This window comes from Ursus maritimus, unplaced genomic scaffold (genome assembly GCF_017311325.1).
Source record: "Ursus maritimus isolate PB19 unplaced genomic scaffold, ASM1731132v1 scaffold_12, whole genome shotgun sequence".
Lineage (NCBI taxonomy): Eukaryota > Metazoa > Chordata > Mammalia > Carnivora > Ursidae > Ursus > Ursus maritimus.
In genome coordinates, this window is record NW_024423564.1 from 68718647 (window position 1) to 68743780 (window position 25134).

Here is a 25134-nt window from a genome sequence, read left to right on the forward strand (position 1 = left end):
CTGTGCTGCAGGGTCTGCTCTCAGTCCCCAGGGCCACGTGGAAGTACTGAAGGGTTCTACGTCATCGGTGACAAGAGAGTTTGTTCTAGAAATATCCTCTTGACTGCAGTGTAGAAAGATGATCGTAAGGGGGCAAGGCTGGAAGTGGGGCACCAGTTAGGAGGCTGTTCCCCTAATCTTGGCAAAAGATGGTGGTGGCAGTAGGGCTGGAGAGAAGCAGAAACACTACACATTTCTGGAGGAGGGAGAAGCAGCAGGACCTGGCGAATGGCAGTGGAGGATGAAAGTGGGGGAGGAATCAAGGATGCCCAGCTGACCTTGCTTCCTACTTCACAGAGAAAATAGGGCCCATCAGGTATACCTCCCTTCTCTACCCTACCAGGTCAGCACCCAGCCCTTCCATGTGTGCGGCAGTTTGCCCCTCCATCTTCAATCTTTCCATCTTTCTGACTCCCCTTAAACACCTGCTCAATCTTCACCAACCAAAATCAATACATAACACCTTCCTTGATTGCCTTTCCCTCAAGCTTCTACCCTTCCTCCCTTCTTCACCACCAAATTTCTCCCGCTGGCCTACAGGATAAAGTCTAAACACCGTGTGGCATACAAGGCCCTTCAAACTTGGCCCGAGGCTAACCTCATCTCTTCTCAACTTCCCAGGACCCTTCCAGGGCCCTCTGCATCTCAGTGTTGCTCTGCCATCAAGAATGGCCAGCTTCCTCTTTGCCCTTTGGCTAATTCCCCAAGACAATTAGGGGCTGTTGGTTTTGTGGTCCCACATATGCCATCTCTTCCCCAACTCTGCTGTAAAACTTTACCCTCCATCCCACTGGAGTATGAATTCTTCAAGGGCAGGGGTTGGTCTTCCCTATCTTTCTGTCCCCAGGGTCTGGCATAATGCCTGGCACAAACTAGATGTTTAATAAATGCTTACTAGGTGAATGGATGAAGAAATCAGCCAGCTCTTGTTTGGATGGTTATATCTGAATGTCCATGATATGTAGGTCCATAAAACTACCAACTTCCCAAAGCCGCCATGTTCAGAGTGGCAGAATCTCCATCCAAGAAGGCCAGTGCAAAGTCTATGAGGCATTTTACAGCTATGACAGGAAATAGCAATGTCAGCAACGGTGTCATCTCTGGACACTAAGGACAGGGATTCGGTGCCACGAACGGTCAGTTAAATTGTAATTGGAGTGAACTCTTCCTCTGCAAACCATAATGTTCTTTAGCTGCAGCCAAATGGCATTCAAGAAGGGGAGACATTTTTTTGAAATGTCAAGGAAATTATTTCCAATTTGGTGCTCACAACCAGAGACTCTAATGATCAGTGGAAATGAGAAGCAAACAAATTAGCACTAATGGAAAATGGCTTTTGGAAAAGAGGATTTAATTTATAGTCAACTGATCATGGCATGCAGCACGCAGTAAAAGTCAGCCTCACCAGCTTGAGCATAAGAACTGGAGCACACATGGAATGCCAGAGAAAAATATACGTATGCCATCATGCTTATTGGAATCTCTCTGTAAGTGGCAGCCAATTAAAATAGTCATTATTTTACCTTGGAGAGAAAATGGTCTGAAAAATCAAAGCACATGAAATTAAAATCCGGATTAGGAACCGTGGTCCAAATTGGTTTGTTTGTGGCCTTTTAACCTTGGCAAAGTCTTCTGCAAGGATGACAAACCTACTTTGTCTTCAGCCCAGAGTGGACTCTTTGTTTTTAATTTCCTCTCCATTTTCAGAGGTGATGAATAAATCTGGACTCATCCATAAATCATTTCTATAGCAGACAAATGGTTCTTCCTCATGCAGGGAAACTAAAATCACAAAATCTCAAAAACCCCAGCTATTGTACTGAAGTCAAAAGTCCTTAGTGACAAGCGAGAAGAGGTATTAAAAACCAAAAGGTCACTTGGTCTCGTTTCTAAATAAAATTTCTCAGAGGGCCTCTTTCCCCTGAATCAAAGACACACTTCTAAAAGCAAGAAGCCTCCAGGGCATGGGCTGCCAGCCCGGCTCCCTGTCCCCAGATGGCCTTGGAGACAAGGCAGTCACTGTCCCCCGTTTCTGCAGGCTCCACCTGCAGAATGGGACAGAGGCCTTCTCTTTGGGCTCCCATCTCAACTCCTCACTCTCAGCTCCCCATTTGGAAAGAGAGAGGGAGGGAGAAAAGAGACAGAGAAAGAACATTCTCCTTCTGACCTCAGGCCCAGCCAGAGGGTGTCCTCTGGCCTTTCCTTTACCTCAGGGCATATGCACTACAATCGGTCACTTCCTTCTCATAGATTCCCTTCCTTCTGCTTCCCCCCTCATACCTGCTTCACAGATCCTTCCCGCCATCCATCGCTTCCCTGCAGACTCCAGGTGCCCCATCTTTTCCTCACAGTGGCCTTTCCCTCCATCCTCTCCCCAGAGACCACCCTTCTCCCACCTCCCTCCTGCAAAGCCCTCTGCCTTCATCCTCTCCCCAGACCTACCCTCACTCTTTACCCAGACCCCGCTCTTCCTCTCAGATCACTTCTGCACCCAACCCCACCCCACAGACCTGTTCTCATGCTCTCCCCGCAAAACGTTAATGCTCTAGGTCAATCATCGTCCCTCTACCCATGTTCTCTCACCCCTGCACTGCTCTGTGCTTCGCCTTCCCTGATCTGATTTCCCACCCCTCTTTCCTTCCCAGCTTTCTTACTCTGCCCTCAAAGGCCTTTGCTCCCAATCAGCAGTCTCCTCCACCCTTAGCTTCTCCACAGCTGCTCTGCCTCCCCTCAGCCTGCCCCCAAAGTTGTCTCTACCCCAGGTGCCACTTCTGTAGAGCCCTCCCTGGTGGAGGCTGCTTATACTCTTATACCCCAAAGGTCTCAGGATTGGCAGCGGGGGCTAGTGTCTGCTCACCAAAGCCCAACCCAGTTCTTTATTCTACCTCTTTCCTATAAAAACCCTTACTACTTTGAGGGTCATGCCACTCTGCTGTATGGACCGTTACCCCTCCTCATGTTCATATCATCACCTATAGACTCCAGAACAATGTACTCAATTCATCAAGGACCTTTCTATCTCACTCACAAGCATCCTTTTCCCTCCTCAAGTCCTGCCATCATCTAGGGGGACTGGCCATGTCAACATCTTGACTGTCTACTGTATTTCGCTCAGCCACTCATTCCCATGGCTACACCCTGGGCCTTGTCATCACCTGGAACTAATAAGCTTCATTATTCCACTTCCTGATCACACTTCTCTCATTCAACTACTTCCAAGATATGTGTTCTCTGACTTCACTGGGACCCCCAGTCCATAACACTTTTACACCCTCGTATACAAGGTTAGGTTCTAAGCTCCATCATCTCAACCTTTTGCCAGGATCATCCACTTCCTGTCCTTTGTCCTTCCATTTCATCCACCTGATGAAACCCAAACCTGAAAAGATTCAATTAACTTCTCTTCACCCATCACTAGATGCCTGAATACTGCTGGGGGAAAAATACCTCCCACATAACCACGCAGACTGCTGCTGGTACAATGAATGGTCACCACCCTCCTAACCCCCCAGAATTCTGTACGCTGCCTCAGTCATCGTGCTCCCACTCTTCACTCACTGAGGCTAGTTCAATCCTTGCACACAATCTCCAATCCCACTCTCACTGGCTGATATCATGTCCGCATTTCACAGAGAAAACAGAAACCACCAAACAAGAATTTCCTCAACTTCCTGCCACCAAACCTACTAGTATACAGATCTCACATGCTCCCTTGTCACAATGTGAGTGTCCCTCCGCTTTTCTAGGTGAATTTCTCCACCAATGCGTATTCCTTTTCCGGGGGTGCTACTCTCTCAGTTATCTCCTTTTCTCTGTCATTTTATCTTTTTTTCCTTTTGCTGGGTTCACACCAATAGCACCTCTCTCATCTGAATAAAAACTTTTGTCTCCTTCCAGCTATTGCCTTCTCCTTATTTCTCGGAAAGAGCCAAACGTCTTGAAAGAGTATTGTAGTCTTCACTTCCTCACCTTCCCACCCGCTTCTCAACTCACTGTAATTTGACCTCTGTTCCCATGGCTCCACTGAAACTGCATTTGCAAAGGTCATCAACAGCTTCCTTGTTTCTAAATCCACCGGATTGTTTTTCAGACCTTATTTTACTTGATTAGTCATCAGCCCTCAACATTTTCCTGCCTTGGCTTCTGAAACACCACGTTCTACCACCGACTATCTAACCATTCTGGACATTTCATCTCAATTAACTTTTCAGGTCCACCCTCCTTTGCAGACCCTCAGACTTGAGGGCTTCTCAGGGCTCTGTCCTAGGCCTTCTCTTCTTACTCCTATTTATGCTCTCTGGGAAGCCCAACAAATCCATCCACTGGTGTGGCTGATGTCTATAAGGCACTACAGACCACCACGTTTCTATTTCCAGTTTAGGCTTATCTTGCAAGCTCCAGTCAGGCATTTAGGCCAGGAATTTAGAAGTCATTCTTCATTTCTCCTACTTGCCCCACTAGGCACCAAGTCTAGTTCTTTTTAGCTCACAAGTGTCTAAGGAATCCATCCCCTCCTCTTCATTCCTGTTACCTCTCCATTCTTTAGGCCACCATAATCTTTCCCCATTACTTAAACAACTTCCTAACTAGTCTCCCTCCTTCTCCCAATCCCCAATCCATTCTCTGCACTGATCTTTCTAAAATGCAAATCTGATTGTTATTCCTTTGCTTAAAGCCGTTCAATGACTCCCCACTGTCCTCAGGATAAAGTCTGAGCTTGACACCAAAGACCCTCCAAGATGCTAACTGTTCTTCCAAGTTTACTCTCACATTAGTATCTCCTCTGGCCAGAAGACGTTCAAAATTTCTGGCACTTATCCTTCAGTTTCCCCTTGTTGAGCTCCTGCAAGGAGTCCTTTGTCCTCCATATCCCCACAAGTCTTTCAAGGTCCAGCTCAAGACACGTCCCCAATGTCATCAATGCCCCTTCAACACTTCCTGAGCCCCTAAAATCCTTAGGGCCTATTCTTCGGTAGTATTTATCCCTCACACAGAATTAGAGTTGGTTCAGGTATGGTTTCTCTCCCTCTCCTTTTAAGACTTATGGAAGTCATGGCCAATAATCTCCACTAGAGCTCACCTACCTACTAGGTGCTCAGTAAATATTTGTTGAATACATGGATAAATGCAAGAAAACTGTATTCTCTAGCCCCTCTGTGTCCCCCACGAACAGAACATTCTCTAGAGTCTTCCCCTGAAGACACCACTCCCCTGCCTACCACTCACTCCACCAGCCAAAAATCCGCCTCAACCCACTCTCTGGTGGATGGGCAGGCACGCGTTCCCTAGGCCGTTTTGTACGGTTTTCTACCTCCAGCCCTCGGAGCTGCGTCTGGTAAAGGTTGGTAGAGGTAGGAGATGATGTAAGTCAAAGGGCACTGCCGTCCACCCGTAGGATAAGACACGGTGGGGAAGGGAGACCTTCCCATTTCCAGAATACCGCAAACCTCCCGCAGATCCTCTTACCTACACGGGAGGGTGGGGACTCTTCCCGACCGGCGTCGGGGTTGACCAATACCGGACCTAGATGACGCGAGTCAGCCAATGGCTGCGAAGCAGGGCTAGAACGGGGCGGGGCATGGTTGCTAGGGCCGAGCAGTGGGGTGCAGCGAGAGGCTCGGAGAGAGACTCGGCGGTTGCTAGGACGGGAGGTCACAGAGCGCGGCTCAGGGATTGGGCAGCGACGGGAGAGGTGGGTGGTGATTGGGCGGTGCCCGGGAGGCTCCCGGGTGAGTCGCGGGCGCGCGAGCGGGAGTTCCGGCGGAGGCCCGTGCTGAGGGCTGGCGCCTTCACCATGGCCTCGGCTGAGCTGGACTACACCATCGAGATCCCGGATCAGCCCTGCTGGAGCCAGGGTATGGAACGAGGGTCGGGTCCAATCGTGGGGAGGTAACCTAACGAGTCTGTGGGTCGCAATCACAGCTGTGGCTCCGCCCCTCTCGGAGCCCCGCCTTTTCGCGACCCGCCCCCTCACGGGGTCCCGCAGGTCCTAGACTTGGTCGGGCCCACAGAGCCCCGCCCCTGTTCAAGCCCCGCCCCCGGAGTGGTCTCCGCGTGTGAGCCCCGCCCCTTCCCTGCGGCCTCGGCTCTGTTGGGGGCTTTTTCTGGCTTCTCAGTTGGAGCTCTCAGGTGCGTGCCCTCGTTTCTCTCCTAGCAGCTGAGGGCTGCAGAGGGCAGGGGCTGTCCTGATTCCTTTGTTTGGGGTCAGGCTTCCCACTTCCAGCCTCTCTTCGGCGTTGTGGCTAGGGGACCCACCCGTTATTTTCCACCCACTGTTTTCCCCGGGGTCCTTGGAGAAGCCCGGGACACGGGACTTATCCCTCCCACTCTCCTTGGCAGTGGTAAACCGAGTAGGCTCTGCCGTTAGGTGGAAGTCGGTTTAGATCCTCCATTTAGTAGCTGGATGACCTCTGGCAGTTTCCTCAGCTGCAAAACAAGGCTACCGATAGTAACCTCCCTTCCAGGGCTGTTGGTTGCACAACTGAGGTAATTGTGTAAAGGACCCAGCATAGTGCGTGGCATGGAGTAAGTATAGTGATTAGCAGCTGCCTAGAGTCGTATCATTAAAGACTTGGGTGTGGGAGGCTTCGCAAAATGAGTAGCCTGTAGAGCAGGCCCGGGTCCCTGCAGTGACAGTGGGATTGGGGGCCCAGAGAATGGAAAGTGTGGCCCTGACAGGGAATTATGATAGAGGAGGCTTGAGGTACTGAGCCCAGCACGTCTCTCCCTGCTTTAGTCCACATGGCCTTTCCGCCCTCCTCTCCCTGCCAGCTGCTGAGCCTCTTGCATGGCTGCCACAGTGATCTTCCTTCACGTAGAGGTTTGCTCTTACCACGGGTCTGCCTAAAACCCTTCAGTGGCTCCTTGCTGCCCTCAGGATAAATCAAGTTCAAGTTCCTTAACGTGGTATTCAAAGTCTTTGGCAGTTTAGCAGCCCCTGCTTATCTCTTTGATCACTGTGTCCTTCTACTGTTCAACTTGAGTTTTATGTTCTGGCAACCCAAACTGCTTGTGATTCTCCACACACTTCTTGCTTCTCTGCCTTTGCTCCTGCTGTTTCCTCTGTCTGGAATGCCCTTTCCCCTCTGCTGCCCCACATTGCCCCCTCGCTTGTCCTTGTCCGGTTCGTCACTGAAGGCTTAGCTCAGATGTTGCCTCCTTCAGGAGAGCCTTCCCAGCCCTCCTCCCATTTCATCTTATGCTATTGGCTGGGGTCTAGGAGGAGAGGGCAGCCGCTAGGCTCCCACAGGACAGATGGCTCTGGACCATCTCTGTTTCCTTCGAGCTGGGTATGGTGGCATAGGGCTCTTGGGCTTATGGTTGTAAAATGCTTTTGAAAAGTATTGACATCAGGGGGAGATGAAGCCAGTTAATGTTATTGCCCTTGGAGAGCCACCAGCTGCAAAGGGCTGGAGCTGCCCTCTGTGTGGCTAGGAGGGCGGATGTTCTCTCTCAGCCCAGGTGGGCAGCCTGGCGGCCTTGGCTGGCCATTCATTTCTACCTCCTACTGGTTTCATGGCTTTGGCAAGTTGCTGAACCTTCCTGGGCCTCAGATTCCTGCACTGTAAAATGGGAATTACAATAGTGCCTACTTCACTTGTGAGGGTTTACAGGACAGTGGCTGGGTGTGTGTGCCTGGCACGTCGGTGTATCTCCTCTGGTTGTGGCTCCCCTCACTGCTTCATGAGGCAGCGTCCTCGAATGGGAAGAAACCTCAGGGGGCCATTTAGTCCTACCAGCATGAGGGTCTTCTGTTGCTTCCAGACCCTTCCCGGACAGGATGCTTCCTCCCAAACATCCTGGCCTGCTGTAGGTAACTGGGATTGTTAGAAAGCACTTCCCTTTCTTGAGCCACAATAGGCCTTCCTGTCATTTCTGCTTTCAGTTCAGCATTTGCTGTGTCCTGGCTGCGGGTTAGATGCTGGTGCCTCGGAAGTGACTCATGCCCAGGCTCCATTCAGGGAGCTGTGGTTTTCAGAAGGGGTGAGGGTTTATAAGCAGGTGGTTTCACAATGATGTGGTAACTGCAGGACTAGAGGGTCCTGGTGGGTACAATACAGCAAAGTCATCTCTCTTCCTCTCTCTTCAAGAGGTCAGCTCATGCCTTCCTCACATCTCTGTTCTCCAAGAGAAATACCTCTAGGGCTGTTGGCTGTCCTTCCTCTGATGTGGTTCTAAGAACCTCCTCCGTCTGATTGCTTCTCTGGATCAGCTTTAGTTCATCATGCCTTTCCCTCTCCAAGTGCATGCCCCAGAGCTGAGCTGGAAGTTGTAGCACCCCTCCAAAGGGTAATAGCACCATGATCCCCTGAATCTGTCTCCCATGTGCCAAGAGCTCCCTCCAGCCTGACGTGGCTTCACATGGGCATAGCCTTTGGGGATCCTGGAGAGTGTCTTTGTTTTGCATTTGCTGTTTATGGTGGAGAAGTATGTAGGACAATCATGTTTGATTTCTGGAATTTCTTTCCCCCTATTTGAACATCAGAACTGCAGTGCCCAGCACTGCTGTGAGTTGACAGGTGAGCAGCTGCTGCTGACATATCAATTACCTAGAAGGCAGCTGCAGATCTGGGGTCGTTCAGAGCCCGGGCTGGGCAGCCTAGGATCCTTCTGCTGGGAATCCCACCAGCCGGTATCTGTGACTGCCCATGCAGGGAGAGTGGTCTGCCTGGTCCTTCGCTGAAGCTGATCCCTGACCTGGAACCTCCCTGCATCCTTCTTCTCTGACCAGTGATCCCCTTCCCCTCCTAATACTCTGCTCCCATCTCATATCCTTGGGGAAGGTTCTGTTTTCCTGGCTCCCATAGCAGGGATCCCTGTTGTAGTGCTTTTGATGGTTTTGCTCACTCCTGCTACGGCCTGGCAAGGATGAGATGCCAAATGGGCTGAATGGAGTCACTTGGCAGCTCTGTAGGCCTGAGCCAGAGATGCTCTGACATCCCAGGCCGAGGCTATGCTGCCCCTTCTCCCAGCCAGAGAATGGTCAGCCAAGTCCTGCCCCAGGGCCCCTCTTTGGCTTGCTGGCAGGCCAGCAGGCCTTCTTAACAGCACTATATTGCTGTCATGTTCAGTAAACATTTTCAGAAATAATTGGTTCACGGGGTCTGGACAAGGGGCTTACCCTTAGAGTACAAGGAAGGCCTTTGGAGGTCACAGAGAGGGGAAGTGATGGGTTTATTGTGAGCCCAGGTTTTATTGTGAACGTGATCTTCTGCTAAGCACTCACCAAAAAAAAAAAAAAAAAAAAAAAAAAAAAAAAAAGAGAAAGAAAAGAAAAAGAAAAAAGAAAAGAAGGGTGTGTGTGGGGGAAGGCCCCTTAACCTTCAGGAAGCTTTCACTAGCTCCTGGGAAATAGTTTGGAGTGGTTTTGAACACCATGGTGGGCCCCAGTGGTTGCAGTGGGCTTCTTGGAGGAGAGTGGCCCAAGCTGGACCCAGAGCTTCACGGGGCTGTTAGGTAGATGGTGAGCAAAGAAAGTGCAGAAGGAAGGGCACTGGCGGGTGGGGGCTGAGGTGGTCCCACAGAGCTGTCATACCAGAGAGGCCTTAGAGGCCCAGGTGAAGAGTGAGTTGGGACTTCATCTTCTCCTTACCTGTGGGGCCCCTGTTTTTTTTTTTAAAAAGAGGAGTCTAATTATACGCGTACCTTGTTTTATTGTCCTTTGCTTTATTGCACTTTGCAGATGTGCTTTTTTTTTTTTTTTAAACAGATTGAAGGTTTGTGGCAACCTTGCATCAGGCAAGTCTATGGGTGCCATTTTTCCAACAGCATTTGCTCACTTTGTGTCTCTCTGTCATATTTTGGTAATTCTCATAATATTTCAAACTTTTCCATTATGATTATATTCTTAAGGGTGATCTGTGATCAGTGATCTTTGATGTCACTATTGTTATTGTTTTGGGGCGCCACGAACCCCACCTATATAAGACAGTGAACTTAACTGATGATCGTTGTGTGTGTTCTAACTGCTCCACTGACTGGCCATTCCATCTTCTCTCTCCCTCTCCTTGGGCCTCCCTATTCCCTGAGACACAGTATTGAAATTAGGCCAATTAATAAGCCTACAGTGGCTTCTAAGTGTCCAAGTGAAAGGAAAGATCATGAGTCTGTCACTTTAAATCAAAAGCTAGAAATAATTAAGCTTATTAAGGAAGAACTGTGGAACGCCGGGAGAGGCCGAACACTAGGTTTCTTGTACCAAATAGCCAAGTTGCGAATGCAAAGGAAAAGTTCTTGAAGGAAAGCAAAAGTGCTACTCCAGTGAACATGCGAATGATAAGAAAACAACCTTACCGCTGATATGGAGAAAGTTTGAGCGGTCTGGATAGAAGATCAAACACGCCCTTAAGCCAAAGCCTAATCCAGAGCAAGGCCCTCACTCTCTTCAATTCTCTGAAGGCTAAGAGAGGAGAGGAAGCTGCAGAAGGAAAGCTGGAAGCTGGCAGAGGTGGGTCCGTGGGTTTGGAGGAAAGCAGCCGTCTCCACAGCGTAAGAGTGGAAGGTGAAGCAGCAAGTTATGCTGTAGAGACCACAGCAAAGTTCTCCAGGAGACTTGGCTAAGATCATTCATGAAGGTGGCTACACGAAACAACAGATTTTCAATGTAGATGAAACTGTCTTATATTGGAAGGAGATGCGATATAGGACTTTCATAGCTGGAGAGGAGAAGTCAGTGCCCAGCCTCAGAACTTCCAAGGCCAGGCTGACTCTCTTGCTAGAAGCTAAGGCAGCTGGTGACTCCGTAGCCACTAAAAAGAGTGATGTAGAAATATATAAGCTGACAGGGAGAGAGGTTCACAATATGTGGCTAAATGGAAGAAAGCAGATTACAAAACAGTGGGATTCCAATTTTATTAGACATTCATTTTCTCCTTTTCTACAGGACGCACGTGCTCCTCGTGAAGGACTAGTGTCTCGGGTTCACTGAACTCTTTCCTTGTGCCGGGTACCACGCTAAGCCCTCCAGACATTCTCTTATTTAATCTCTGCATTAATAGCCCCATTTTACGGATAAGGAAATTGAAGTTTAGGGAGCTTGCTCAAGGTCTGTTTCATAGTTACTCGTGGCGGAGCCAGAGATTTGGACGCAGATAAGGTTTTGTTTTATTTTTATTTTTGTAAAGGTTTTATTTTAATTCCAGTTAGTTAACATACAGCGTAACATTAGTTTCAGGTGTACAGTATTGTGATTCAACACTTCCATACAGCACCCAGCGCTCATCACAACCAGTGCCCTCCTCAGTCCCCATCACCTGTTTCACCCCCGCCTCTGGGGAGCGGGGGTTTGTTCTCTATCCTTAAGAGTCTGTTTCTTGGTTTGTCTCTCTCTCTCTCTCTCTCTCTGTCTCTTTTTTTTTTAAGATTTTATTTATTTGACAGAGATAGAGACAGCCAGCGAGAGAGGGAACACAGCAGGGGGAGTGGGAGAGGAAGAAGCAGGCTCATAGCAGAAGAGCCCGATGTGGGGCTCGATCCCAGAACGCCGGGATCACGCCCTGAGCCGAAGGCAGACGCTTAACCGCTGTGCCACCCAGGCGCCCCGGTTTGTCTTTCTCTCTTAAATTCAGATATAGTTTTATAAAGTGTGTACTCTTACTGTGCTTTCCTAGGCTGTTAGTTCAAAAAGTAAAAAAAAAAAAAAAAAAGGAAATTTTAAATAAAGTAATTTAAATATATAAATATGGGAACTGTGGGGCAGCTGGCTGGCTCAGTTGGTAGAGCATGTGATTCTTGATCTTGGGGTCGTGAGTTCAAGCCCATGTTGGGGGTAGAGTTTACTTAAAAAAAAAAAAAAGCCGGAACTAGATATGTGAGATTCTAGGAAGTTTTTCTGGGGAGTAGAGGAAACTGAGGATCCTTTTATCTTTGTGTATTAAAAAGAAAACATAGGTTCTTTGCATTTGGATTCTGGCGTACAGAGAAAAAGCACATATTGTGCCACAGACCCTTATGCCTCGTCAGCCTCTCCTCTGTCTTCTCACGTGCCCCTGGGGTATGCACAATCGAATTCATGCTTTAGTTTTATGACTTGAACTGATGTACAATATATGTATCTGTAATTCGTACATTATTGGTGTCAGTATTGTTTTGTTGAGAAATTCTAGAGGACAGGGAGCGTGTGAGATTAAATTGTTTTGTGGGTGCTGAAGAATCACCAGGGTTGAAAAGAATACTTCTGCCTACCAAAGGGCTAAAATAACATTTTAACTCTCATTGCAAACGTGATACATGTTGATTTTAGAAAATGGGTAAAAAAAAAAAAAATCAGGAAAAAGCAATCGCCACTAGTCCCAGAAATAATTGCTATTAATATTTGATGTGTTTTTTTCTAAGCATAAATATACGTGTGTATATATATAAATATATATGCACCTATAAATATGTATATATTCTGTTGTATATGCTGCTTTTCAATGTGCTTTTTCACTTAATGTATTACTACTAATTTTTTAAAAGATTTTAAAGTAGGGGCATCTGGGTGGCTCAGTCGGTTAAGCGTCTGTCTTCAGCTCAGATCATGATCCCAGGGTCCCAGGATGGAGCCCCCCCATCGGGCTCCCTGCTCAGTGGGGAGCCTGCTTCTCCCTCTCTCTTGGCTGTTCCCCCTGCTTGTGCTCTCTTTCCCTCCCTCTGTCAAATAAATAAATAAAATCTTAAAAAAAAATAAAAGATTTTGAAGTAATCTCTATACCCACCATGGGACTTGAACTTAACAACATCGGGGTCAAGAGTCGCATGCTCTACGGACTGAGCGAGCCAGGCAACCCTATTATTATTAATTTTTTAAAATAATAGCATTATTGAGATATAACTCACATACCATAAAACTCACCCTTTTAAGCTGTACAGGTCATCGTTTTTTATATTTGCAGAATTGTGCAGCCATCGCCACTAACTCCAGAACATTTCCATCACCTCAGAAGAAACCCTGTTCCCACTAGTAGTCACTCGTTCCCCCTCCCTTAGCTCCTGGCAACCACTACTCTGCTTCTCTGTGGATATCCCTATTCTGGACGTTTCATGTGAACGGCATCATGCGACAGATAGTGTTTTGTGGCCGGCTTCTTCTACTTAGCCTGGATTTGTGAGGTCCGTCCGTGTTGTAGCCTGTGTTGCTACCCCGCTGGTGGTTTCTGACCAGATAGTATTTCGTCGGACGGCTGTACCACACCATTGGGAGGCGTTTGGGTCGTTTCTGCTCGGTGGCTCTTGCGAACATTTGCGTACAGGTCTTCGCGTGGACACGTGCTTTCTCTTCTCTCAGCGTGTTCACCTAGGAGTAGAAGTGCTGGGCCCTGCGGTAACTCGATGCGTAATTTTTTTTTTTAGGAGCTGCCAGACCGCTTTCCAAACTGGCTGCACCTTTTTGCGTTCTCACCGTTCTCACCGGTAGCGTCTGAGGGGTCTGATTTCTCTCCGTCCTCGTGGACACTTGCTACTGTCTGACTTCTCGGTTACAGCCATCCCGGCGGGCGTACCGGGCTCTCGCTGTGGCTTTGATTTGCATTTCCCTAATGACCGTGATGCGGGGCTTCTTCGCGTGTGCTCCTTGGCCAGTCGTCTGTCTTCTTTGGAGAAGTGTGTATTCAAATCCTTTGCCCATCTTAATCGGGTTGTTTGCCTTTTTATTGTTGAGTTGGAAGAGATTTTTTTTGGTATATGCCAGAAACAAGCCCCCTATCAGATATACGACTTACAAATATTTCCTCCCATTCTGGGGGTTGTTATTTTCACTTTTTTGATGGACGGCGTCCTCTGAAGTACAAGTGTTTTTCATTTTGATGAAATCCCGATTTATTATTATTTTTCTTTTATCCCTTGCACTTTTGGTCACGTCCAAGAAACCGTTGCCTAATGCCAGGCCTCAAAGATTTACTCCTGTGTTTTCTTTTAAGAGTTTTATGGTTTTAGCTCTTACATATGTGTCTCTGATTTGCTGAATGTATTATCAAATATTTCCATGTGCTAAACATTTTTCTTTCTTAGAAGTGGAATTTCTGTGTCAAAGATGGCATGTTTTTGAGACTTTTGATCCATGTTCCAAAATTACTCTTGTCCCTGTCCTTTGCCTGCATCTTCCTACCTGTCTTCCACTGTTTGGGTTCAGGCCTTTGCCTTCTCTTGCCTTGCAGGTCACAGCAGCCTCCCCCCTGTTCCCAACGGACACTGCCCAGAAGTGTGGCAAGCGTAGTGGCATGGTGATGGCGGCCGCTGTGGCGGTACAGCCGAGGGGCGTCTAACCCAGTCTGGCGTTGGGGGTGAGGGATGAGAAGGGGTTGGGGGAGGCCTCAGGGGAGGCTCCCTGGAAGTGAGCAGTGAGCTGGTGCAGCAGGTGGAATGGCATTAGCCAAGCACACACATGGAGCGGCAGCACGCTGGGCCGGGGGCGAGCAGCGCGTGCGAGGTCCTGGAGGTGGGAGGGGGAGGTGTGGTGGTCCAGAGAGATGGATGCTGGCTCTGCCACTTCCTGGCTGCATGTTCTTGGGGAGAGGGACTTACTCTCTTTGTGTGTTAGTTTTCTCATCTGTAAAATGGGAGCAATAGTAACTAACTCCAAGAACGGTTGTAGGACCCAATGAGGCAGCCTATGTTGGGGCCCTGGCTGGGGGGGCCTGTCCCTGAGGAGGAGGAGGCGAAAGAGGTCGGAGTCGGATCTGTTGGTGGGCAGAGGCAGCTAGGTGTACAGGTTTGAAGCTGAGGTGGTAGAGATTTGGTTCAGCCTGGGGGCTTGGGTTTCGTTACCCAGGGCACCGGCTGGGGCAGTGGTTACAAGCTGGCCTCTAGACCCCTTGGGTTTGGATTCCAGTTTTACTGCTTATCACTTGTGTGACCTTGAGCCAGTTATCTATTATCTCTGTGCCTTAATTGTTCATCAACAAAATGAGAATAATAACAGCACATTGTTCATGGGATTGTTGTAAAGATTAAATGAGTTGATACATAAAGTGCTTAGAACGGTGCTCGACAGGTAATGCTCCTTTTCCTGTTGCCCTTATTGTTTGTCTTGGTGATGGGAAAGGGGGAGGCGAGCTGGAAGGAGATGGGGAATTCAGAGCGGTTCGTGATGGCTAACGAGGCGGATTTGCTTGCCTGCTCCGGGTCACGGGACGTCTCGGAGCATAGATGAGAGCTGGAGCGGGGGCCTGAGTCGTGGCCCTGAGGATCAGCAGCCAGAGGCCCTGAGGTGTCAGCCACAGGAGGGAGGCGGGTGATGTGGCCAGTGGAATGAGCATGAAAAGAACAGGGGCTTGTATCAGAGGATGCAGGAATCATGGTCTGGACGTGGCACTACGTAACCATAGCCATAACAGTACTTCTGTTACTCCGGAAAGGGCAATGGGTAGCAAGAAGAATGCTGGCTCTTTCTCCTCGCATCCATCCTTCACTTTGCGGCCACATGTTCATTCCAGCACGTTTCTCCCGCGTGCCTGAAGGGGCCGGCCACGGGCTGGGCACCTGGGGACGGGGTGGTAAGCACGCCGCACTCCGGGCCTGCCTTCACACGGCCTGCTGGCTAATGGGAGAGACGGATGTTAAATCATTGTGCAAGTCATTAATCCAGATTGGATCGCGCCACTTCCCCAATTGCAGAATCATCGTTTGCCCTCCACCGCGACAGAATAAAATCCCAACTCTTAACATGGCTTGAAAGGCCCTGCAGGATCGGGCCCCAGTGCCACTCTCGGCGGCTCTCCCAACCACTGCTGCTCCTCACCCTGGCTTCTAGGCCCCCAGGACTGCTTGCTGGGCCTCAGACCGATGACAGCCTCTCCAGAGCCTCCTGCCCCCGCTCATGGCCTCTCTCCTCCCAGCACGGTCCTACCGGGCCTCAGGGGCAGCGCAGCCCATGTGTCTTCCTTTGGGAGGCCTTTCCCGGTCGCCAGCACTCTCAGCCACGTTGCCAGAGCACCTTGGACTTCTGGGTTCTAGCACTTGAAATATGGAATCAGAAGGGGCAGCATGGCTCCGGTGGGCAGAGGTCAGGATGAAGGCTGAAGTGAGGAGTGGGCGGGGAGAGTGGGGCCCCGGGAGGAGATTATGTTGGGGGAACGGCAGACGCCCACGGGCAGGAAGAGCCACTGTGGCTCGGGGCAGCCTGGAGTGCCTGGCTGGAGTGGAGGGACCAGTTCCCTCCCAGGAGGAGCTGCACGGAAAGGCCAGGCTCTGGGAGGGGGCGGCGTGTGCAGGGTGCCCGTATCCTGAGAGTGTCTTCATGGAAATGCCTTTCTGGGGAAGAGTCGTTCCTACCTGAGCCGGTGAGGCCACGGGTGCCTGTAAAACCTGGTGGAGCAGAAGAGAGTTTCAAGTCCAGGGGCAGGTCAGAGGCCCCAGCAGAAGCCGTTCGAACCTTCCCCAACTGGGAATGCACCATCCCTGCTGGTGGGGGCTGGCCTTAACTTCAGGAGGCTGCCAGGGGGTGTGGTGTCCCTCGGCTGCCTTCTCTGTATGTGAGACACATGCCAAAGCCCTGTGATGCGTCTTGGTGGTGGCACAGGAGGGGACCACTGGAGGCTGGGGGAGGGGAGCCTGTGCTCAGGCAGCTGCACAGAGGTGAGGGAGCCTCCGTGGGGCAGGTCTCAGAAATGGAGTTCCTGGATCTCCGAGGTTCAAAGGCAGGTCCAAATGGGTGGCTGCTGATTGCCACCTGAGGCTGCTGCAGCCCGAGCTTCAGGGGTGGCCGTCCCCATCAGGCTTGGTCTAGGATGTGGCCCTCCCTGGGGCCCAGATGCCTTTGCGCCAGAAGGGCCCGGGCAGTCGATGAGCTGCCCTGGCAGGGGATGGGGACACCAGGGGAGGAAAGGTGGTGTGAATATTTGGAGTAGCCCGAGTTAGATCTGTAGGACCGACTCCCTCGTCAGGGGCTGGGCCAGCGTCAGGGGAGCCTGGGGTGCGGGCTGGCCTCAGCAGGGACGGAGGCAGGCGCTGGCAGCTCCTGCTCCAGGCTGAGTTGCAACCCAGCCTGGGATCCCCATGGGGGCGGGCAGTTAATCTCTGAAGGCCAGAGTCACCACTGCTGGAGAGCAGGAACATTGAACTTCTCAATCACATTAATTTCCACAGGAAATTGTTGTCTTCCTTTTGTCCAAAGGTTAGTGATTTATATTTACCATCCTCTTAACTAGCCTTGAAATTTACTGTTGCCAGGTCACCGCTGGCATCCATAAATCTCGAGGTGGCAGCTGAGCAGAGCCAAGTGGCTTGATACTTGGAAGGGCACACCCCGGCCCTTGCGGGAGGGCAGATGACTGGTAATGGACGGTCCCTGCACCGAAGCCCCCCTGAGTGCGTGGGTCCTTGCTCAGCAGGGGAAATGAGGTGAGGTCTGACCGATGACGTTGCAGGGAGGCCTCTTGGAAAGTAGCCACAGGGGAGGCAGCTGGCCTGTGTCTTGGCACATCACCGAAGGAGACGTGCTTCTAGTTGGGGATGGTGCTGGTGGCACAGAAGGTCTCAAGTGGCTCAGTTAGGATGCGGATCGGGGGCCAGATTCCCAGCTGTACACTTCCTGTGTGACCTTAGGCCAGTAACTTAACCACTCTGTGCCTCAGTTTCATCATCTGCGATAATATTCCTCAGAGTGTTGAGGGGCGCCTGGGTGGCTCAGTCAGTTAAGCGTCTGCCTTCGGCTCAGATCATGATCCCAGGGTCCTGGGATCGAGTCCTGCGTCATGCTCCCTGCTCAGCGGGGAGCCTGCTTCTCCCTCTGCCTCTGCCGCTCCCTCCTGTGCTCTCTCTTTCTCTAATAAATAAATAAATAAATAAATAAATAAAATCTTTAAAAAAATGTTCCTCATAGTGTTGTTATGAGCGTTAAGTCTCAGTGAATACTGGCGATTATTATTCTCTGGCAGGACAGGGTGGGTGGTTTAATATGGTCCTTCAGAGTCTGTCTGGTCTGCCTCCCTGTTGGCATTGTCCTATCCATTTCTCCTTTTAAGATCCTCTTCCACCTGCTTGAGAAATTAGAATAGGGCTGGCAACCTTTTTCTTTAAGGGGCCGTAAATATTTTAGGCTTTGCGAACCATAGGGTCTCTGTTGCCACGACTCAACTCCACTGTTTTAGCACGAAAGCAACTACACACAATAAGTAAATGGCTGAGCATGACTGTGTTCCAATAAAACTTTATTGTGGACAAACTTACATTTCATGTAACGTTCATGTGTCACAAAATATTAGTTCTTTTGATTTTGTTTAACCATTTAAAAATATAAAAACCATTATTCTTTCTAGCGTGCAGTTCATACAAAACCAGACCACAAGCCAGATTTGGCCCACGGCTTGTAGTTTGCTGAGACCTCCGGATTAGAAGGTGAAATCGCATGGGGAAAGTTCTCACTTTTCTCACCTGGGCTATGTCTTTGAGTTACTAAAGAAAGATGCCCTCGCGTGGGTTTTTCCAGTGACCCTGCATTGCCTCCTGAGAGGCCTGACTGCCACTTGAGGCGGGACAGACGAAGAAGCGCCGTGGGAGCCTGAGGCACGGGCACTGGCACCTGTTGGTTCCCTGCCCACAGCTAGACTGGCTCTGGATTGGCCAGTCACCCTCACCCCACGTGCCGACTCTAGTGCTGACAGTCCTACCATGTCTGTGTTTCAGAGAACAGCCCCAGCCAAGGCGGGAAGGAGGTGGGGACTCGACAGCCCCTGGTGATTCTCTTGGGCTGGGGTGGCTGCACAGACAAGAACCTCGCCAAGTACAGCGCCATCTACTTGGCAGGTTTAGCCCTCCTTTGCTGCCAGCTCTGCGGCCTGGTCTGTCTCCTTCAGTCCCCTGACCTGCTTCCCCTTCCTTCGTCCCCAAACCCCACGGTGGGCAGCCCAGCCTGATGTGCTCCCAGCTCTGGAGTCGGCCCAGACCAGAGGGGCAGCAAGAGCCCGGGCCGAGGGTGCCGGGCATAGTGAGTGCTCCCAGGATGTTCTCCTTTTCTGACCAGGTGAGTTTCTGTCTTAGGGCTGACCGTGGCACCTTCACGTTCCCAGAGCAGGAGGGCCTCTTGGAAAAGAGAGATTCAGGCTGGAGGTTTTCTGGCTTCTCCTTGGGCCACCCCAAGAGTTAGATGTAGAGCTTGTGGTAACTGGAGAGCGCCTTAGAAGGGCCTGGGTATATTTTGGAAGCTCCTTTCACATCTTTGGCCTCTGGCCTGGCCCTGCCCTGCCCTCAGCCCAGACCTCCCAAAGCAGGGAGACGCTGGCGCGGACAGCCCTGGTTGCCACCTGGAAGCCCTGGGCTGAGAAGGAGTGGGGATCTCCTGGGAGAAAGGCCAGCCAGCGTCCCCAGGCCCTGCCTCAGCCTCCCTCCACTGGCCTCCATCTGCACTGGGCCTGAAGGGTGTGTGGCCCTGGAATGGGAGAAGGGTTGGGGGGGAAGTGTTCTGAGCTTGTTCCCCAACCAACAAGGCTGGTCCTCTGGCGTCGCCTTTTACGAACAGCCTTGTTCTGCAGGTAGTTTCGGCTCCTTCTGAATTCCACTCCCTGGGCCAGGCTTGTTTGTCTGGCTTCTCCATTGGACTAAGATCCCTGAGGGCAGGCGGAAGAATAGGAATAGGTGAGTGTGGCCAGGACAGAGAATGAAAGAAAGGGCAAGTGTCAAGTGAGGAGGCTGGGAGGGGTCCTGGGGGGAACTGAAGTGGGGGTGTGGGGTTAGATTCCAGGGAAGGCAGCAGGGTTGAGTTGGCAGGGCTGGAGGAGGGGTCCTCTGGGAAAGGAAGGGGGTCAGGACAGGATGGGTGTGGAGAAAAAAATGTTCCAACCCCAAACTCCTGATACTCGATTATTATTATTTTTTAAATCCTTTTAAAAAATATTTTATTTATTTGTCAGAGAGAGAGAGAGAGAGCACAAGCAAGGGGAGTGGTAGGCAGAGGGAGAAGCAGACTCCCCGCTTAGCAGTGGGACTTGATCCCAGGACCCGGCGATCATGACCTGAGCTGAAGGCAGACGCTTAACTGACTGGGCCACCCAGGTGCACCTTGATACTTGATTATTTAAAAGAAAGTAGAAATACCATATCTGCCACCTAGAGATAACCTCTGTTTACTCGTTCATGCCCATCCTTTCAGCTTTTCTGTGTAGGTTTTTTTTTTTTTTACCCAAATGAGATCTGTTGAACATACTATTTTGCATTCTGCATTCTGCTTTTTTTCAGATCATGATCTCCACTTTGCTTAATCTGTTTTCGTCTCCTAGAGTTCCCAGTCCATATTCAGATTCTCTCACAGTCCCCAAAATGTCCTTTGTAGCTGATTTGCTCAAACCAGGATCACCCATTGCATCTAGTTACTTTGTTCCTTAAGGGTCTTTTTTTTTTTTTTTTAAGATTTCATTTTTAAGTAATCTCCGCACCCAACATGGGGCTACCAGAGAATATATGTAGGAGTACATGATCCCAGATGCTGCTGGAAGGAAAGTATGATGGGCGCTAAGAGGCATCGTGGATTTGGCCGTTTGGGAGAGTGTGGGTGACCTTGGTGAGAGCAGTGCAGGGGAGTCAGTGGGAGGGGACGAGGTGGAGAGGGCAAGGGTCAGAGATTGTCTAGGAAGGTGGAGAGAGGGTGGGATAGAGTTAGTGGGGAACACAGTGTAATGGCAGAGGCTTTCTTAAAAAATAATTTTATTTGAGAGAGAGTGCGCACGTGTGGGGTGGAGGGGGAAGGGGCAGAGGGAGAGGGAGAGGAGGGAGAGTCCTAAGCAGACTGATGAGCGCGGAGCTGGATGTGAGGCTCCCATCTCAGGACCCTGAGATCACAACTTGAGCCAAAACTTAGAGTCCAAGCTTAATGGACTGCGCTATCCGGGCGCCCCGAGGCTTTTTTTTTTTTTTTTTTTTTCAGTGAGGTTGGTTTGACGGGAATCTGGAGAGAGGAGGAGACTGAAAATACAGGAGAGGGAGGCAAGGACCCACAGCAGGGCCCCGGGGCGAGTGTGCCCCGAGATGGAGACGGGCTAGGCTGGGGCGTGGGGGGCGCTGGGATCCGACCTGCAGGGACTTCTGGGAGCCTAGGCCCGGAGAGGCGGCAGCGGAGCTGCGGGCACCTGGGAAACCTCAAAGTGAGGCCCGGACCCGGGGCCCAGGGAAGCTTGGCAAGCGCGCGCCCTTCGCGGGGAGTGCTGTTCCACGCGTGCGCTCACAGGGGACGCGGAGCTGGAGCGCACACACCTGTGTGTCCTCATAGGGGGCGTGTTCACAGGAATTGCTGTTTATTTCTGCGTGTGACTGCTCCGGGGGAGGGAGGGAGTGTGTGTGTGTGTGTGTGTGTGTGTGTGTGTGTGTGCGCGCTCGTGGGGGGAGCGCAGCACGGAACTGCGTACCCGCCGGTGCTGTGTGTGCGTGGTGGTGTGTCTCGCCCGCTGTGGCTTTGTTGTGTACTCACAGCTGGTGTGGCGGGTGTGCATGTGAGTGGTGGCTGCCACGCGTGTCTGCATCTGTGGGATACGATGTGGTGGGCTTTTGTGTAGTTCTGGGAGTTGCGTGTGTGTGGTGGTGTGATGTGGGAGTGTTTGCATTTGTGGGAAATGCTGTGTGTTGGTTGGGGGCGGTGGTGGGAAGACATTTCACATCCCGTTGGGAAGTTAGAACTGAGCACTTTATGAAATTTCCCAGAGCCTGAGGGGCCAGGTGGCATCAGGGGCCCCTCTGCGGAGTGTCGGGAGGGGGGCGTAGGCATGCCAGGGCCTTGGTGAGAATAGTGCCAGGAGGAGTCGGGGACAGATGTCAGTTTGAGTCCATGGGAGGGGTCAGTTCGGGGGCTGATGGCAGGGTTATTTCAGCTGACTGTCGTGTTTAGCTCTAGGTCATTCCAGTCCTGTGGTCAGAGAGATTCTCATTATTCCTCCTACCGCCCCTAATTGCTGCTACTGTTAGTTGACTTGGTGCCAGGTGCTGTTTGGGGCACTTGAGGTACGATTTTTCATTCGGTCCTCACCATAACCCCGTGGGATGGACGTTCTCACCGTTTACAGATGGGAGCACAGGCCCAGGAGGATGAAGCAGATTGCTCTTCGCCCCTACTGGTAGTAAGTGTGCCAGGAATCGACCCCAGACCTGGGCGACCCCAGAGTCCGCCTAACTCAGATTCCCCTGACGGTGAGGGGCTTAGCACTCAGGCACATGGCTTTGGCTGCCTTTTCTAACTGACCTAGAAGAGGATCTGTCTGGAGATTTTGAGGCATACTTGACAGGCATTGTGGGGTACAGAAGCCTACGAGATGGGCTCAGATTTTAGAATTTGAGGAACACTAGTGTTTACTATATTTGGAATTTCAGGGCGAGTGGGAGGAGCGATCCCAGGACTTGGAACCAGATGGATTGGTGCCAAGAGAGCATGGACTCTGTTCTCAGGGTTCTTGGGAAGTCGGCTGTGGCCAGAGACTGACTTGACGCGAGTCCGGCTCACGAGTGGCCTCTGGCGGGCAAGGCTGGGGCATGCAGGCTGTGTCTCCGGTGTTGGCTTTTGTGGGGGTGGCAGCTCCTGGTGCCTGGGAGGGTGGGGAGGGTGCAGAGCAGTCACTGCAGCAGGTGGCCCAAGCAGCGAGGCCTTAAACAGGCCAGAGTTGAGCAGCTGATAAGCCAGGGGGAAGGTGGGAGAGAGACAGGGCACGGGCCAGGGTAAGACTTTGCCCTGGTCAGCCAGAGCGAGCTCCAGGCCTCCCCTACCACGCCAGGCTGGGTGGCCTTGCCAGCATGAAGCGATTGTCCACAACCGGGCCTTGAGTGTACCTTGCACCCAGAAGGCACCCGTGTCTGAGAGTGGTGAGCTGCTGCCTGGAGCACTGCTAGGCTTACGGGCCGCCGGCCGTTGGAGCTGCCGGACGTCTCTGACCCTCGCTTGTACTCCCCCCTCCCCTGCCCACCGCCCCCCATCCCTGAGGACCGACCTGGCCTGTCTCCTCTCCCCAGGGCTGCATCGTGATCCGATACACAGCCCCATGGCACATGGTCTTCTTCTCCGAGTCCCTGGGCATCCCTTCACTTCGTGTTTTGGCCCAGAAGCTACTTGAGCTACTCTTTGATTACGAGATTGAGAAGGAGCCCCTGCTCTTCCATGTCTTCAGCAATGCCGGTGTCATGCTGTACCGATACGTGCTGGAGCTCCTGCAGACCCATCGGCGCTTCTGCCACCTGCGTGTGGTGGGCACCATCTTTGACAGCGGTCCTGGCGATAGCAACCTGGTGGGGGCTCTGCGGGCCCTGGCGGCCGTCCTGGAGCACCGGCCCGCTGCGCTGCGCCTGCTGCTCCTGGTGGCCTTCGCCCTGGTGGCAGTCCTGTTCCATGTCCTGCTCGCTCCCCTCACGGCCCTCTTCCACACCCACTTCTATGACAGGCTACTCGATGCAGCCTCTCGCTGGCCCGAGCTCTACCTCTACTCAAGGGCCGATGAGGTGGTCCTGGCCGGGGACGTGGAGCGCATGGTGGAGGCACGCCTGGCACACCGGGTCCTGGTGCGCTCTGTGGACTTCGTGTCGTCTGCGCATGTCAGCCACCTCCGTGACTACCCTACTTACTACACGAGCCTCTGCGTCAACTTCATGCGCAGCTGTGTCCACTGCTGAGCCCCTTGCCCCACCCACCCCACTCCGCTCTGCTCCAGAAATAAACGTCCAGTACCTCCCTACAACCTCTGTCCGTGGGTGGCGGGGTCCTCTTCTGCTTCAACTGACAGCCCTTTGGGACTTTGTGGTCCCGCAAGTAGAGAATTCCCATTGAATTTTAGCAGCCTCCGCCCCAGAAACCGTTTCTCCCAGGATCCTAGGCAGCGGGAGTGCCTGGACAGACTCCGTAGGAGTCTTGCGCCGTGGCTGTGTTTGGATAAGTGCAGGTCAGGCTCTGGGTTCCTATAGCTTTTAGGCTTAGGGTCGCCCGAGTGGGGAGGGTGGGGTTGATGAGGAGCCCTGGGTTGGTCTTTAACTTCTTGAAAGGAAGCTGAGCTTTGTGCGGATTTCAGAGGATAGGGTCAGGCTGGTGCAGGGGGCTGTGATTTCTGCTCCAAAGCCCCGCAGCATGAAGCACCAGCCGCATAGATTGCACTTGGTCGTTCACTTGCAGAGGCTTCTCTCGCCTCACTGCCAGAGGGTCCGAGGCAGAAGCCAGATGGGGAGCTGAGGACGTAGCAGTGGCAGGCCTGCCTGGGTCTACTACACTTGGCCAGGAAGCCACTGGTCCAGGAAAGCGGCACGGTGTCTAACAGGCAGAAGGAGTGGGGCTAGGAAGACAGCACCATGCAGGAGCTGGGACAAGCTAAGTCAGGAGCCCTGAAGACCAGAACCAGGGGGAGGACTCCTGCATGTCCTTGAGAGACCCGTTTGGACCATCTCCAGGCAGGAGAGGAGGCTTCAGCCTGAGTTCTCTGTCCTCTCTCATTCCGTAAGTCGCTGCTGCACAATGCCGGCACATAGTAGGTACGCAATAAATATGTTGACCGAATGAGCTTACTGTGGTGTTCAAGGGCCTTGGGAGGGGCAGGGATTTGAACGTTTGAAGGGCTTTGAAAGTTTGACAGGCAGTGAGGGAGATGGCTGGCCAGGCTCTGGGTGGGAGCTGACCCTTGATATTCTCAGGACTGAGGGAACCTCTGCCTCCAGAGCCCGGCTCCATCTGCATTTTGTCAGCCCTCAGGGTCCTCTGGGACCGTCGCCACAAATCTCTATGCTGTGTGGTTGCATTCCCAGCCATGGTCAACAGGTGGCAGTGCTGCCTGGGCCATGAGACCAAGCTTGAGGATCCCACAGCTGGGTAGGCTTCATGCCCTCACTCAGGGTTAACGTTGCCTGTTAAAGAGCATACGGCCCCCAGGGTGAGAGTAACCAGCCATCAGGGACCTCTTGAGTCCAAGGCAAGGAGAGGGGAGAGTTGAGACCTGAAAGGAGCCAGCCCGATGGAAACGGGGCATTACCCACTTCTCTTCCCGAAACCTGAGCCATCCCTGGGGCTGCTTTGCTCTGGCAGGCCAGGCCATATACATTCCCTAGAAGCTTGGGCCCCAGGATTCTTGTATTCAGAATATTTGGTGCCATCAAGCTGGGCCTGGGGCTGTGCAGGGCCTTCACTGGGCTCCAACCAGGGTGATTTGTCACCTGGGTGCAGGAGGCAGGAGC

The 25134-nt window shown here is 51.8% G+C and overlaps 1 protein-coding gene across 1 annotated transcript; it reads left to right on the forward strand.

Moving 5' to 3' along the window:
* Positions 1 to 5676: 5676 nt before the first annotated feature.
* On the forward strand, positions 5677 to 24463 carry TMEM53 (transmembrane protein 53). The gene is made up of 3 exons (XM_040627375.1): positions 5677 to 5894; positions 18640 to 18764; positions 23032 to 24463. Exons 1-3 carry the CDS (start codon positions 5834 to 5836, stop codon positions 23590 to 23592), a joined length of 747 nt encoding a protein of 248 aa, XP_040483309.1. The 5' UTR covers positions 5677 to 5833; the 3' UTR covers positions 23593 to 24463.
* The last annotated feature ends 671 nt before the right edge of the window (positions 24464 to 25134 follow it).